This window comes from Schizophyllum commune (genome assembly GCF_000143185.2).
Source record: "Schizophyllum commune H4-8 unplaced genomic scaffold SCHCOscaffold_8, whole genome shotgun sequence".
NCBI lineage: Eukaryota > Fungi > Basidiomycota > Agaricomycetes > Agaricales > Schizophyllaceae > Schizophyllum > Schizophyllum commune.
Genome location: NW_026089545.1, coordinates 119,325 through 130,536, shown reverse-complemented (window position 1 = coordinate 130,536; position 11,212 = coordinate 119,325). Strand labels below are relative to the sequence as shown.

Genomic DNA, 11,212 nt, shown 5'->3' with positions numbered 1-11,212 from the left:
CGCCCGTCTCCCCGCGCCATCTACCTCCCCCTCCCCACGCGCCGTCGAGGTCGCGCTGACCATGCTCTCGACGACCTCCTCAGCGTCCTCTCCTCTCCTCTCCCCGTCGCCCCTGTTCTCCTCTCCCCATCGCCCCTCCTTTCCTCTTCCCTCCCCTCCTCCTCTCCTCTCCTCTCCCCGTCGCCCTCCTCGTCGCCCGCGCCGTATTGTCCGGCCCGGCACGCCGCCGCGTCCACATTTGAGAGACGCGCGCCGCCACGTCCGCATCCAAAGCTGAGAAGCGCACCGCCGCGTCCGCGGGTTATCGTCGACACTCCGCGTCAGCGAGTTGTCGTCGACACTCCGCGTCAGCGAGTTGTCGTCGACACTCCGCGACATCGAGTCGTCGTCGACACTCCGCGACATCGAGTTAGCTGACCTCGCGTCATCGAGTTGTCTGACCTCGCGTGCCCGCGTGATCCCCCCGCGTCCGCGTTCCTCGTCCCCTCAGCCCTGCTTCCCTCACCCTCGTCCGTCAGCCCTGTTTCCCTCATTCTCGTCCGTCAGCCCTGCTTCCCTCATTCTCGTCCGTCGGTCCTCCGTAGTCGCCCCTCCTCTCCTCTCCTCACCCGCGCGTCCTCGACACATTCCACCCCCTCTCCCTCGCACCCTGAGCACCCTGAAGCGCCTTTCTCGCACCCCTCGCGCCCCTCGCGCCCCTCCCATCCTCAAGCCCCTTCTCGCTCTTCCGCTCGTGTTTCTCCTCCCCCTCCTCCCTGCTCCTCCTCGCGCTCTCCCGCCCTTGTTTCTCCTCCCGCTCTCCCGCCCGTGTTCTTCCTCGCGCTCTTCCGCCCGCGCTTCTGCTCGCGGCGCGCACCGCCCCTCGCGCCCCCGAGGCGCACCCCTTCCCTGTACCATCGCGACGCGCCCCTTCCCTGTACCATCGCGAAGTACACCTTCCCTGCGTCCTCGCGGCGCACACCTCCGCTGCACCATCGCGACGCGCACCTCCGCTGCACCATGCTCTCGTCGACCCCCTTACCATGCTCTCGACGACCCCCGTCAGCGTCCCCCACAACGCGCTGCCGACGTTTTCACTGCCGCGTCGTCGGCGTACATCTCGTCGACGTCCGCCTCGTGCCCGTCCGTCTCGTGCACGTCCGTCTCGTCGAGCCGCCGACTTCCTATGGGGATAGGGTCTGTGCATCCGCGACGGATGGGGTCTGAACGATCTGAACATCCGCGTCTTATGGGGCTGGACATCTGCGACCTATGGGGTCTGGACATTCGCGCGCTTCGAGCGCACCCTCGCCCATCACCCGAGCGCGCCCTCGCTCTCTCCACCTCTGCGGCAGGGGAAGGGAGGAGTGGGTCGAAGGATCGGCGTATAACAAGTGTACGCGCGAAAGGCAGAAGAGCAGAGAAAAGCCATGAGTATTAAGCACATAAGTCGCCCACAACTCGGAGGGTCGAATTCGCGGTTTCAGAGCACGCTTGGCGAGCACTGCTTCGGACCTCGCTTGATGGCTCCAAGACAGCTGATTGCGCGGTAAGATCCTCGGGGGATGGTGCAGGCGGGAGGATGGGGCAGGGGGGAAAGGGATGTAGGGTGGGTGGGAGAGTGGGAGAGGATGGAGGAGGGCGATGGAAGGAGGGAGAAGGGCGATAAAAGAAGGGAGGAAGAGGGGGTGGGGACGAGGACAAGGAGGGAGTGGCAGCCAGGTCGGGTCCAAGTCGGGTCAGTCTTGACACAGGACGAGGGCAGGCGCGATAGAGGACGGACGGAGGTGAGCGATAGAGGACAGACGAGCGCACGAGCGATAAAAGACAGAAGGAGGATGAGAGAGCGTTCAGCGTCGGCCGTCCAAGCTCTAGTCCAGTCGCGTTCGTAGCGGGCACCACGACCGCTGCGTGAGGCGAGAGGCGAGGGTTTGGGATGGAAGCGAGGTATTGCGTCAATCCGACAGCCGTGGATGGGCGGTGGACTGAATGGGTGAAGGTCGGCTTCTGATGGAGGGCATAGAGCACCAAGACAGAAAGGCAGGAGCGTCGTCGAAGAAGGTCGGTAGTCGGCAACACGAAGGATGATCGACGCGTCCGATCACAATGACCTCATACGCGTCGAACCCGGACCGGGGATGCGGTGGTCGTGCTCCTGCGTCCATGATCGTGGTGACCCCCGTACCAACCCCGTACGCAGGCTGGGCGAATGGTCGCGAACGAAGCCATCAGTGTCCTCCATCACGTAGCTGTTCGTGACCTCCATCGCCGCCGTGCCCTAGCCTGGACGCCAGGCCCAAACCGCGACCTCAAAGTTCCTACGGGAAGAGCAAGACGTCACGTCTAGGTTCTGCTGCTTTGGAGGGTTAGGGATTCCGGTCTACTTCCGTACCCCCACATCGCCGTCGCTGCTATCAACTTTCAATGGGTCCAGCGTGGCTCTCGCCCCCTATTTATCCTCCCTCACCATCCCACCTCCACCCTCGTCCCCTTCCATCCCTTCTCCTCTCCCCTCTCTCTTCCCTCCTTTCCCCTTCTCCCGTCTCGCGTCTCCCCTCTCCCTTATGACTCCCCTTCTCCCATCTCACCCCTCCCTCCCATCCCCTTCTCCCATCTCACCCCTCCCTCCCATCCCCTCTCCCCTCTCCCCTCCATCGCTTCTTCCCTCCCCTCTCCCCTCCATTGCTTCTTCCCTCCCCTCTCCCCTCTCCCCTCCATCGCTTCTTCCCCCCCTCTCTCCCATTCAACTGAGATACTTCCGGAGGGGCGGCGTTGGGGGTGAACTGGCGTGCCTTGAGCGCAGGCGCGCGCTCGCTAGGACAGGGCAGGCGCGCGCTCGCTAGGACAGGGCAGGCGCGCAGCTCGCCATGACAGGGCAGGCGCGCGCTCGCCAGGATAGGGCGCGCATGTTGAGGACGGATCCGCATTTTGAGCACAGGTCGGGAAGGAGGGGAAGGAGCGAGAGGAAGGGAATGATCGCGAGGAGTGGGCGGCGTGGTGGAGGGGGCGAGAGGAGGGGAAGGAGCGAGAGGAGTGGGCGGCGTGGTGGAGGGGGCGGCGAGGGGGGTCGATCTCGATGAGGACGGCGTGGGGGCGACCTCGAGGACACGCAGGGGGTCAATCTCTATGAGGACGGCGTGGGGGCGACCTCGAGGACACGCAGGGGGTCAATCCGGAGGCGACGCCGGGGGTGACGTCGAGATGTCTATCTCGCAGGACGCCGGGGGTTGAGCTCGACGAGTACGCGGCGACGGGGTCGAGAATCGATCTGGAGGACAACGGCGAGGCCGTCGTCGAGGACGCTGGGGGGGCCGGTGTCGAGGATGCGGCGAGAGGTCGGCCTCGAGGACGCGGCGAGGTCCACGGAGCGGAGGGACGCCGAGGGCGGTCTGAATCGAGGTCGACGAGGACGCCGCGGAGCGCTCCTCGAGGACATCGGGCGACGTCGATCTGGATGACGGCGAGGAGCAGACCTCGACGAGGGCGATCTTGACAGTGCGTCGGGGTCGAGCACGAGGACACGGCGAGGGGTAGGGCGATCTCGCGAACAAGGCGAGGAGTCGACCTCGACAACACCGCGGGGCCGATCTCGAGGACGCCGAAGGGGTCGATCTCGACAGTCCGTCGGGGGCGATCTCGACAGTCCGTCGGGGGTCGATCTCGAGCACGTTGTGGAGCGAGTCGATCTCGACCTCGAGGACGTCAATCTCGACAAGAGCACGGCGCGAGTCGATCTTGACAGAACGGAGGGTGTCTATCTCGACGGCGCGTCGGGGGTCGATTTCGAGAGCTTGGCGATAGTCGAGCTCGAGGACTTAGCGAGGGTCTGTCTCGACAACACCGCGAGGCCGAGCTCGAAGACACGCCGAGGACGCCGGGGGCCGACGTCGAGCTCGAGGACGCTGAGGGGGTCGACCTCGAGCGCCGAGGGGGCCGACCTCGAGGACACGCAGGGGGTCAATCCGGAGGCGACGCCGGGGGCGACGTCGAGTGTCGATCTCGAGGACGGCGAGGGGGTGCCTTTGACGGCGCGTCGAGGACGTCGAGAGTCGATCTGGAGGACAACGGCGAGGCCGACGTCGAGGACGCGGCGAGGGGGGCGGTCGTCGGCCTGGAGGATGCGCCGGGGGCGAGGGGGGGAAGTGTGTGGTGCAGGCGAAGGGGCTGCGGTGTGGGCGAGATGGGATGGGAGAATGGGAGGGGCGAGCTCTGGTGGGACGCAGGGAACCGGGGCGCGACGGGGTGTGCGAAAGCGCTGCGGAGAAGTGAGCGAAGGGCAGCCGTTTGTTGGAGGCTCAACGAAGGGAAGCGGTGCACTGTGGACGGCGAAGGGCAGGAGCTCCCGTGCTTTCGCGGAGGCGAAGGCAACGTGGGGATGGAAGGGGGGGCGTGGGGATGGAAGAAGGGGGGATGGGGGAGGAGTACGCTCGAGAGGAAACGGGTCGTGGGATATATACGACGGGAGGTATTCTCCTCGAAGGCAGGGAAGATGTCCTCGAAGGCCAGGGAGGCATCCTCCTCGAAGGCAGGGAAGATGGCGGCGAGTGAGCAAAGAGGAGGCCGCTCAAGAAGGCACGGGAGCGTGCGGAAGAATGGGCGCAGGGGGAAGAATGGGCGCGGGGGGGAGAATAGGCGCAGGCGGAAGAAGTGCGAGTCGAGTGCGGGGGAAGGCGCATGAGTTGGAGGCGCGGGGCGGGGTGCGAGTTTACCGCTAAGAGAGCGCGAGTTGACCGCTGGGATCTCCTTAGTCCTCCCTCCCTTCCCTCCCTTCCCTCCCTTCCCTCCCTTCCCTCCCTTCCCTCCCTTCCCTCCCTTCCCTCCCTTCCCTCCCTTCCCTCCCTTCCCTCCCTCTTCGCATTCCCCTTCCTCTTCCTATTTCGCCCTCCTCTCCTCCCCTTCCCCACCCACCACTTGCTCCCCGAACTCTCTTCAGACGCAATCCTGCTCCGCCGGTGGGTGGGAGGGGTGAATGCGCCGTGCGCTTTCGAGGAACGAGGGCGACGTTTGCTTCTCAGGAACAAAGGCTCTGTACGCTTTCGAGGAACGAGGAGGGCGCCGTACGCTCTCGAGGAACGATGCGGCGTACGCTTTTGAGGAAGGCGCTGTACGCTTCCAGGAACGACTGCATCGTACGCTTTCGAGGAGCGAAGAAGGCGTACGCTTTCGAGGGAGCGAGTGCACCACGCGCTTTCGAGGAACGAGGGCGCCGTGCGCGTTCAGGAACGAGGTGGCGTTGCGCTCTTCGAGGGGCGAGGAAGGTGTACACTTTTGAGGGGCGAATGCGCCGTACGCTGTCGAGGAGCGAATGCGACGTTTGCTTTCGAGGGAGCGAGGGCGACGTTTGCTTCGAAGGAGCGAGGGCGTCGTCCGCTCTCGAGGAACGAGGAAGTCGTACGCTTGGGAGGGAGCGAGGGCGCCGTACGTCTTCGAGGAACGAGGTGGCGTACGCTTTCGAGGAACGAGGGCGTCGTACGCTTTTGAGGGAGAGGAAGGCGTATACTTTCGAGGATCGAGTGCGCAGGTGAGAAGGGAGGGGGGAGGCGTCCGCTTTCGAGGAACGAGGGCGCCTTACGCTCTTCGAAGAGCGAGGAAGGCGTACGCTGTCGAGGGAACGAGGATGGCGTACGCTTATTGTGGAACGATGAGGCGCCGTACGCTCTCGAGGAGCGAGGAAGGCGCCGTGTGCTTCCGGGGAAGCGAAGGCCGCGTACGCTTTCGAGGAGCGAAGGCCTCGTACGCTGTCGAGGAGAGAAGGCGCCTTACGCTCTCGAGGGAGCGAGGTGGCGTACGCTCTCGAGGAACGAGGTGGCGTACGCTTTCGGGAAGGACGACTGCATCGTACGCTTTCGAGGATCGAGGACGTCGTACGCTTTCGAGGAACGAGGGCCTCGTACACTTTCGAGGAACGAGGGCGTCGTACGCTTTCGAGGAACGAGGAAGGCGTACGCTGTCGAGGGAACGAGGAAGGCGATGTACGCTGTCGAGGAAGCGACGGCCTCGTACGCTTTCGAGGAAGCGACGGCCTCGTACGCTTTCGTCGACCGGGGCGTCGTACGCTGTCGAGGAACGAAGACCTCGTACGCATTCAAAGATCTCAGGCGTTTTCTTTCGAAGATCTCAGGCGTTGCGCTTTCGAGGAGCGAGTGCGCCATACGCTTTCGAGAAGAATCGAGGGCGCAATGCGCTCTCGAAAATCTCAGGCGTTGCGCTTTGGAGGACCGAGGAAGGCGTACGCTTATTGAGGAACGAGGAGGACGTCGTACGCAGGCGAGGATCGAAGGCGCCGTGCGCTTTCGAGGAGCCAGGGCGTACGCTCTGGAGGAACGAGTGCATCGTACGCTATCGAGGAACGAGGAAGGCGTCCGCTTTGGAGGAGCGAAGGCGCCGTACGCTTTCGAGGAACGAGGAGGGCGTCGTACGCTTTCCGAGGAGCGAGGGCGACGTTTGCTTCTAAGAGGGAAGGCGTACGCTATCGAGGAACGAGGAAGGCCTCGTACGCTTCGACGAGCCAGGGCCTCGTACGCTTTCGAGGAACGAGGAAGGCGCCGTTTGCTTTCGAAGATCTCAGGCGTTGCGCTGTCGAGGAACGACTGCGTCGTACGCTTCGAGAAGAACGAGGTGCCGTACGCTTTCGAGGAACGAGGAAGGCGCCGTACACTATCGAGAAGAACGAGGAAGGCGTACGCTTCCAGGAACGAAGGCTCCGTACGCTTTGGAGGAACGAAGACGCGCGCTTTGGAGGTGCAGAGCGCCGTACGCTTCGAGGAGCGAGGCCTCGTACGCTTATTGAGGAGCGAGGGCGGCGTACGCTTTCGAGGAGCGAGGTGGCGTACGCTTTCGAGGAGCGAGGCCTCATACGCTTTCGAGGAGGGAGGACGGCGTGCGCTTTTGAGGAACGAGGAGGGCGTCGTACGCTTCATGGAACGAGGTGGCGTACGCTTTCGAGGAACGAGGAAGGCATACGCGGTGGAGAAGGACGAGGAAGGCGCCGTACGCTTTCGAGGAACGAATGCGTCGCACGCTGTCGAGGAACGCCTGCATCGTGCGCTTATTGAGCAACGAGAAAGGCCTCGTACGCTTTCGGGAGAAGGGCACCGTACGCTCTCATGGAACGAGGTGGCGTACGCTTATCGAGGAGCGACGGCCCCGTACGCTTTCGAGCAACGAGGGAAGGCGCCGTGCGCTCTTGAGGACCGAGGAAGGCGCCGTACGCTTTCGAGGAACGAGTGCGCAGGTGAGAAGGGGGACGGCCACCGCGCACGCAGAACGGGGTGCGACACGACAGCGCACGCAGGATGGGGCGCGGCACCACAGTGGACGCAGGATGGGGCGCGAGAAGGGGAGGACCGACGGGCGAAGGGCGGGGGGAGCGGGCGAAGGGGATGAGTGCGGTCGGCGGCGAGAAGCGATCTCGACGACGCAGCGCAGCGCAGGCGTCGCGGGCGCAGCGCAGCGCAGGTGTCGCGGGCGCCGGGGGTCGATATGGAGGGCGCGATGCTTGCGGAGGTCGAGGACGCGATGATGGCGGAGGCCGAGGACGCGGCGCAGCGATGAGGAAGGCTCCGGCGACGCGGCGCAGCGTGCGGACCTCCGACGACGGCAGTGCGTGCGGACGGACCCTCGACAACGATTCCCTTGCTTTCGTCTCCCCCCCCCTCCGCCTCGTCTTAGTCTCCCCCTCGCCTCGTCTTAGTCTCCCCCCTCATCTAGTCTTAGTCTCCCCCCTCATCTGGTCTCCCCCCTCATTTGGTCTCCCCCCCCACCTGCCTCGCCGTCCCTTTTCATCGTTCCAGTCTTCGTCCCATCGTTCCAATCTTCCTCCCATCGTTCCAGTCTTCCTCCCCTCGTTCCAGTCTTCCTCCCCTTGTTTCAGTCTTCCTCCCCTTGCTTCAGTATGCCTCCCTTCATCCGATCTCTTTACCGGAGTCCTCCGATCTCTTCATCGGAGTCCTCGCGAGCACACGATTAGATCGGTGTGCGAGCATACGATTCAATCGGTTTGCGAGAACGCGCTAGTCTCCCTTAGCAGCCGCTTGTGGAACAACGCGCGTGCGAATCGGTTCTCGAGGACACGACGCAATCCGTTCTCGAGGACACCGCGCAATCGGATCTCAGAGGACGCGGCGCAATCGGATCTCGAGTCCGAACGCGCGAGCTGGCGAAGAAGCAACGGGGTATCCGCATCGGCAATAATAAACACGCATCGGCAAGCATGAACACGCCTCAGTACTGGTACAAACCACCCCACCGCCAATCCAGTGTATAACACTCAGCCGCCACTCTAGTGTATAAGCGCCCACCCGCCAGTCGAATAAACAAGCACTTAGACTCAGCCGCCAGTTCACGGCTCCGACACCGAACAAGCGGCTCTGACTGCCTTCCGAGCTACGACGGAGGCCGCTTCCGAGCGACGACAAAGCCGTGATAGATCACCGTCGGCTACAGGAGTCAGGAGCACGTCTTCCCGTCTTGACAACCACCTCTCCATCAGTGAGTCGGCGACTCCTCTTCAATAGCGAGTCAGCTATCCAGGATCGGGCGCTTGCAGGTGTCCAAGAGTCGCGCGCCGCGCCACCTACCCGCCCGCCGTTCGCCCTCGGTGTCGTCGTCTGGTGCACCTACTCTCGTCGATCATGAAACCTCACGGCCCTCGAGCGCACGTGTACGCCCCGCAACGCCTTCACAGGCTGTCGACGAGGAGCTTCACAAGCTGGCAACACGAGGAGCTTCACAAGCTATCGACGAGGAGCGTGAGCAGGACACCCCTCGTCGGAGCGCTGCTCATCAGGCCATAATCGAGAACGACGTCCGCCCCGGTTGGCCTCAAGACGCTGTGCCTGCGCAAGTTTGATCAGCCCAGCTCGCGATCCGACGTGCGAGCCCGACTCACGCTTGGTACAGGTGCGCGCACAGCGCGGCAGACGCGGAAAACCGCGCCCCGCACCGCGCGCAGAGCGCATCGCCGCCGCTGAACGACGCAACGCCCGCGCGCGCGCGCGCCGCCCCCGTCTCCCAGGGCCCGAGCATCGCAAAGGGCCGCCCCCACCAGCGCGCGCCGAGCTTCAGCTACAGGAATGGGCACTGTCAGCAAAGAGAGAAGTGTGATAGGACCAACGCGCACCATGCCGCGCCACGTGTACGCGCGCCGCCGCCCGGCGCTGTCCTCGTCCGGGTAGTAGTACCACGGGTCGAGCGCGTCCATCGCGAGCGCGCTCGTCGCGTGCGGGTCCCGCCCGGCGAGCGCGACCATCCGACGCACCACGTCCGCGCACGCGACGAGCGCGACGCGCCCGCGCGGGTCCCACCCGCCCGCACCTCGGCGCAGGCCCAGCGGCACGTCCAGCGCGGGCTCGCACAGGATGTGCGGGTAGGTGAGCAGCGTGTCGGTGCCGCAGAGCGCGAAGACGGTCGTCGCGAGGCCGAGCGTCGCGCGCGCCGGGGCGGGCCCGCCCTGCGCGCGCATGATGTCCAGGAGGAGTTCCTCGCAGTGCGCGCGCCAGCGGTCGGCGAATGTGGGGGAGACTGCCTCGAGCGCGGCGCGTATAGCATCTGGGGAAGGCGGGGCGGCGGATAGCTGCTCGTACAGGCGCCTGACGACGGGCGCCTTAGCCATGTCCCCGGCGGTGGGCACCAGCGCGCGGAAGGGCTGCGCGCGGCGGAACTCGGCGTGTACGCTAGTCAGGCTCTCGTTGAGCGCCTCGATGGCGGCGACCCGTTCTCGCTCGAGGCGGGCAGCTTTGGCTTTTTTGATATGCGCGACAGCGATCCCGCGCAGCCTTGTCCACTCTGCGAAGACGGGGTGAGCGATATCCATGCGCGAGGAGAATCGTGCCGGTACGTACGCTTCTCAGAGAGAGGCTTCATGGTTCTCACGGCCTTGTTGCGCAAGAAGGAAGCACCGGACAGGACGTTCGGGTTTTTGGACACTTCCTCTTGCCAACCTTCTTCCTCCAGGTGTCTGAGGATCCTGGGAGGCAATCAGAGCGCCCACCAGGAACGGCACGAGCATCGGACGTACTCTGCCTTCCTGTACTGTTGTCTCTTGCGCTGATTTTGAAACTCCTCAGCCAGGCCGCGGATTCGCGCAGCATTGCAATAGTTCGTGAACTGGGAGTATCATTTCGGGTCATCAGTACAGAGATGGCAGCGTAGCGCACACACCTCGAGGTCAGACAGAAATTTGCGCCTCTTTGTTCTGAACCAATCAGCCGGTGGCGCGATGTTGGTCTGCGCGATGGCATCCAGCTCCTGCGCGTACTCATCTACCGTCGGCTTGCAGAACAGCGTCTCTCCTGGTGCGTAAGACGCAGCCTCAGCTGCGCAGATTTCCAATCACGCAAGAGCGACACACCTGACAATGCATCCTCTACATACGGGAGGATACCGGACCTCCCAGAGAGGCTGGGTAGTATCCGCTTCAGAGACGTCGGCAGGTTTCTGGAGGGCATGAAGCTGGGAAAGCGATTTGAGAGACGGCGGTGAGCGGTGGATTATGCGCCCCTACTGACCGGTTCCTGACGCACTTGCCGCATAAGCGCACGTGAGCAGCGTAGCAGGCCACAACGTGGCGCCTGCTGCCGCAGAACTACCTACCGGTCAGCAGGAGGAAAGCCATCGCCGAGTAGAACCGACCTGGCAATCGTAGCCAAACACGAGGTGCGCGAGTTGGACCTCGTTCATGTCCGTCGGGATATGAGAGGAGCCCGGCTTGATGTGCAGCGCGCTGCGCCACAGAGGGAGTGCCGTGGGGCGATAGAGGAGGACGCCGCGAAACGCGCGAGACAGCCTGGACATGCTGAGCAAGTCTTGAGGAGGAAGGCAAGCGAGAATCTGCGGAGGAGATGTCAGTGAGACGGTTGGGATCGATGCATTATAGGAGGGGAGCATTGGGAGGCGGTGTACCATGCTGATGATCTCCAGAGGCATCCTGAGTAGGTGGGATCGGCGCCTGCGCCGGGGCCGCTTGCGCACGCTCGACTTGAGATTCTGGCTCGCATCGTCGAGCACGCCGACGCTGGGCGGAGCGGACGTTTGTGGCGCGGTGGTGCGTCCAGGAAGAAGACACGCGACTTGGAAGGGTGCTCTGGCCATGATGGCGAACGATAAATTAGCAGGCGGCGAAGATGCGGCCTGTGGCCAGCGATGTGATTTGGGGAAGCTAGGTCACGCGCGGTCGTCACAGACTCAGCGACACCAGCCGAACGTACACTCCTCTTCCTGATTCTGACTTACT

At 64.0% G+C, this 11,212-nt stretch overlaps 7 protein-coding genes across 7 annotated transcripts; 3 read left to right on the top strand and 4 right to left on the bottom strand.

The window, feature by feature from the left end:
• Window positions 1-3: 3 nt before the first annotated feature.
• On the top strand, window positions 4-320 carry SCHCODRAFT_02630342 (uncharacterized protein). The gene has a single exon (XM_050345586.1). The coding sequence runs from the start codon at window positions 62-64 to the stop codon at window positions 275-277; it is 216 nt and encodes a 71-aa protein (XP_050199028.1). The 5' UTR covers window positions 4-61; the 3' UTR covers window positions 278-320.
• A 184-nt stretch (window positions 321-504) lies between these two features.
• On the bottom strand, window positions 505-1,381 carry SCHCODRAFT_02331945 (uncharacterized protein). Its single transcript, XM_050342401.1, has one exon. The coding sequence runs from the start codon at window positions 1,217-1,219 to the stop codon at window positions 605-607; it is 615 nt and encodes a 204-aa protein (XP_050199027.1). The 5' UTR covers window positions 1,220-1,381; the 3' UTR covers window positions 505-604.
• SCHCODRAFT_02331944 (uncharacterized protein) lies at window positions 1,382-1,902 on the top strand. The gene has a single exon (XM_050342400.1). The coding sequence runs from the start codon at window positions 1,545-1,547 to the stop codon at window positions 1,869-1,871; it is 327 nt and encodes a 108-aa protein (XP_050199026.1). The 5' UTR covers window positions 1,382-1,544; the 3' UTR covers window positions 1,872-1,902.
• A 1,831-nt stretch (window positions 1,903-3,733) lies between these two features.
• On the bottom strand, window positions 3,734-4,324 carry SCHCODRAFT_02630340 (uncharacterized protein; the record flags this gene model as incomplete). Its single annotated transcript, XM_050345585.1, has 1 exon — window positions 3,734-4,324. A coding segment is annotated over one exon (591 nt), but the record flags the coding sequence as incomplete, so codon positions are not given.
• Window positions 4,325-4,908: 584 nt separating this feature from the next.
• SCHCODRAFT_01098460 (uncharacterized protein) lies at window positions 4,909-6,899 on the bottom strand (the record flags this gene model as incomplete). The annotated part of the gene is made up of 3 exons (XM_003030723.3): window positions 4,909-5,546; window positions 5,606-5,717; window positions 5,769-6,899. The coding sequence occupies 3 exons, from the start codon at window positions 6,897-6,899 to the stop codon at window positions 4,909-4,911; spliced, it is 1,881 nt and encodes a 626-aa protein (XP_003030769.2).
• A 248-nt stretch (window positions 6,900-7,147) lies between these two features.
• Window positions 7,148-8,454, top strand: SCHCODRAFT_02331915 (uncharacterized protein). The gene has a single exon (XM_050342399.1). The coding sequence runs from the start codon at window positions 7,275-7,277 to the stop codon at window positions 8,193-8,195; it is 921 nt and encodes a 306-aa protein (XP_050199024.1). The 5' UTR covers window positions 7,148-7,274; the 3' UTR covers window positions 8,196-8,454.
• On the bottom strand, window positions 8,452-11,080 carry SCHCODRAFT_01313868 (uncharacterized protein). The gene is made up of 10 exons (XM_003030724.2): window positions 10,882-11,080; window positions 10,612-10,809; window positions 10,488-10,564; window positions 10,331-10,431; window positions 10,141-10,271; window positions 9,998-10,086; window positions 9,822-9,946; window positions 9,101-9,765; window positions 8,870-9,045; window positions 8,452-8,816 (listed from the first exon to the last, which is right to left on the bottom strand). Exons 1-10 carry the CDS (start codon window positions 11,068-11,070, stop codon window positions 8,708-8,710), a joined length of 1,860 nt encoding a protein of 619 aa, XP_003030770.2. The 5' UTR covers window positions 11,071-11,080; the 3' UTR covers window positions 8,452-8,707.
• Between the last annotated feature and the right edge of the window lie 132 nt (window positions 11,081-11,212).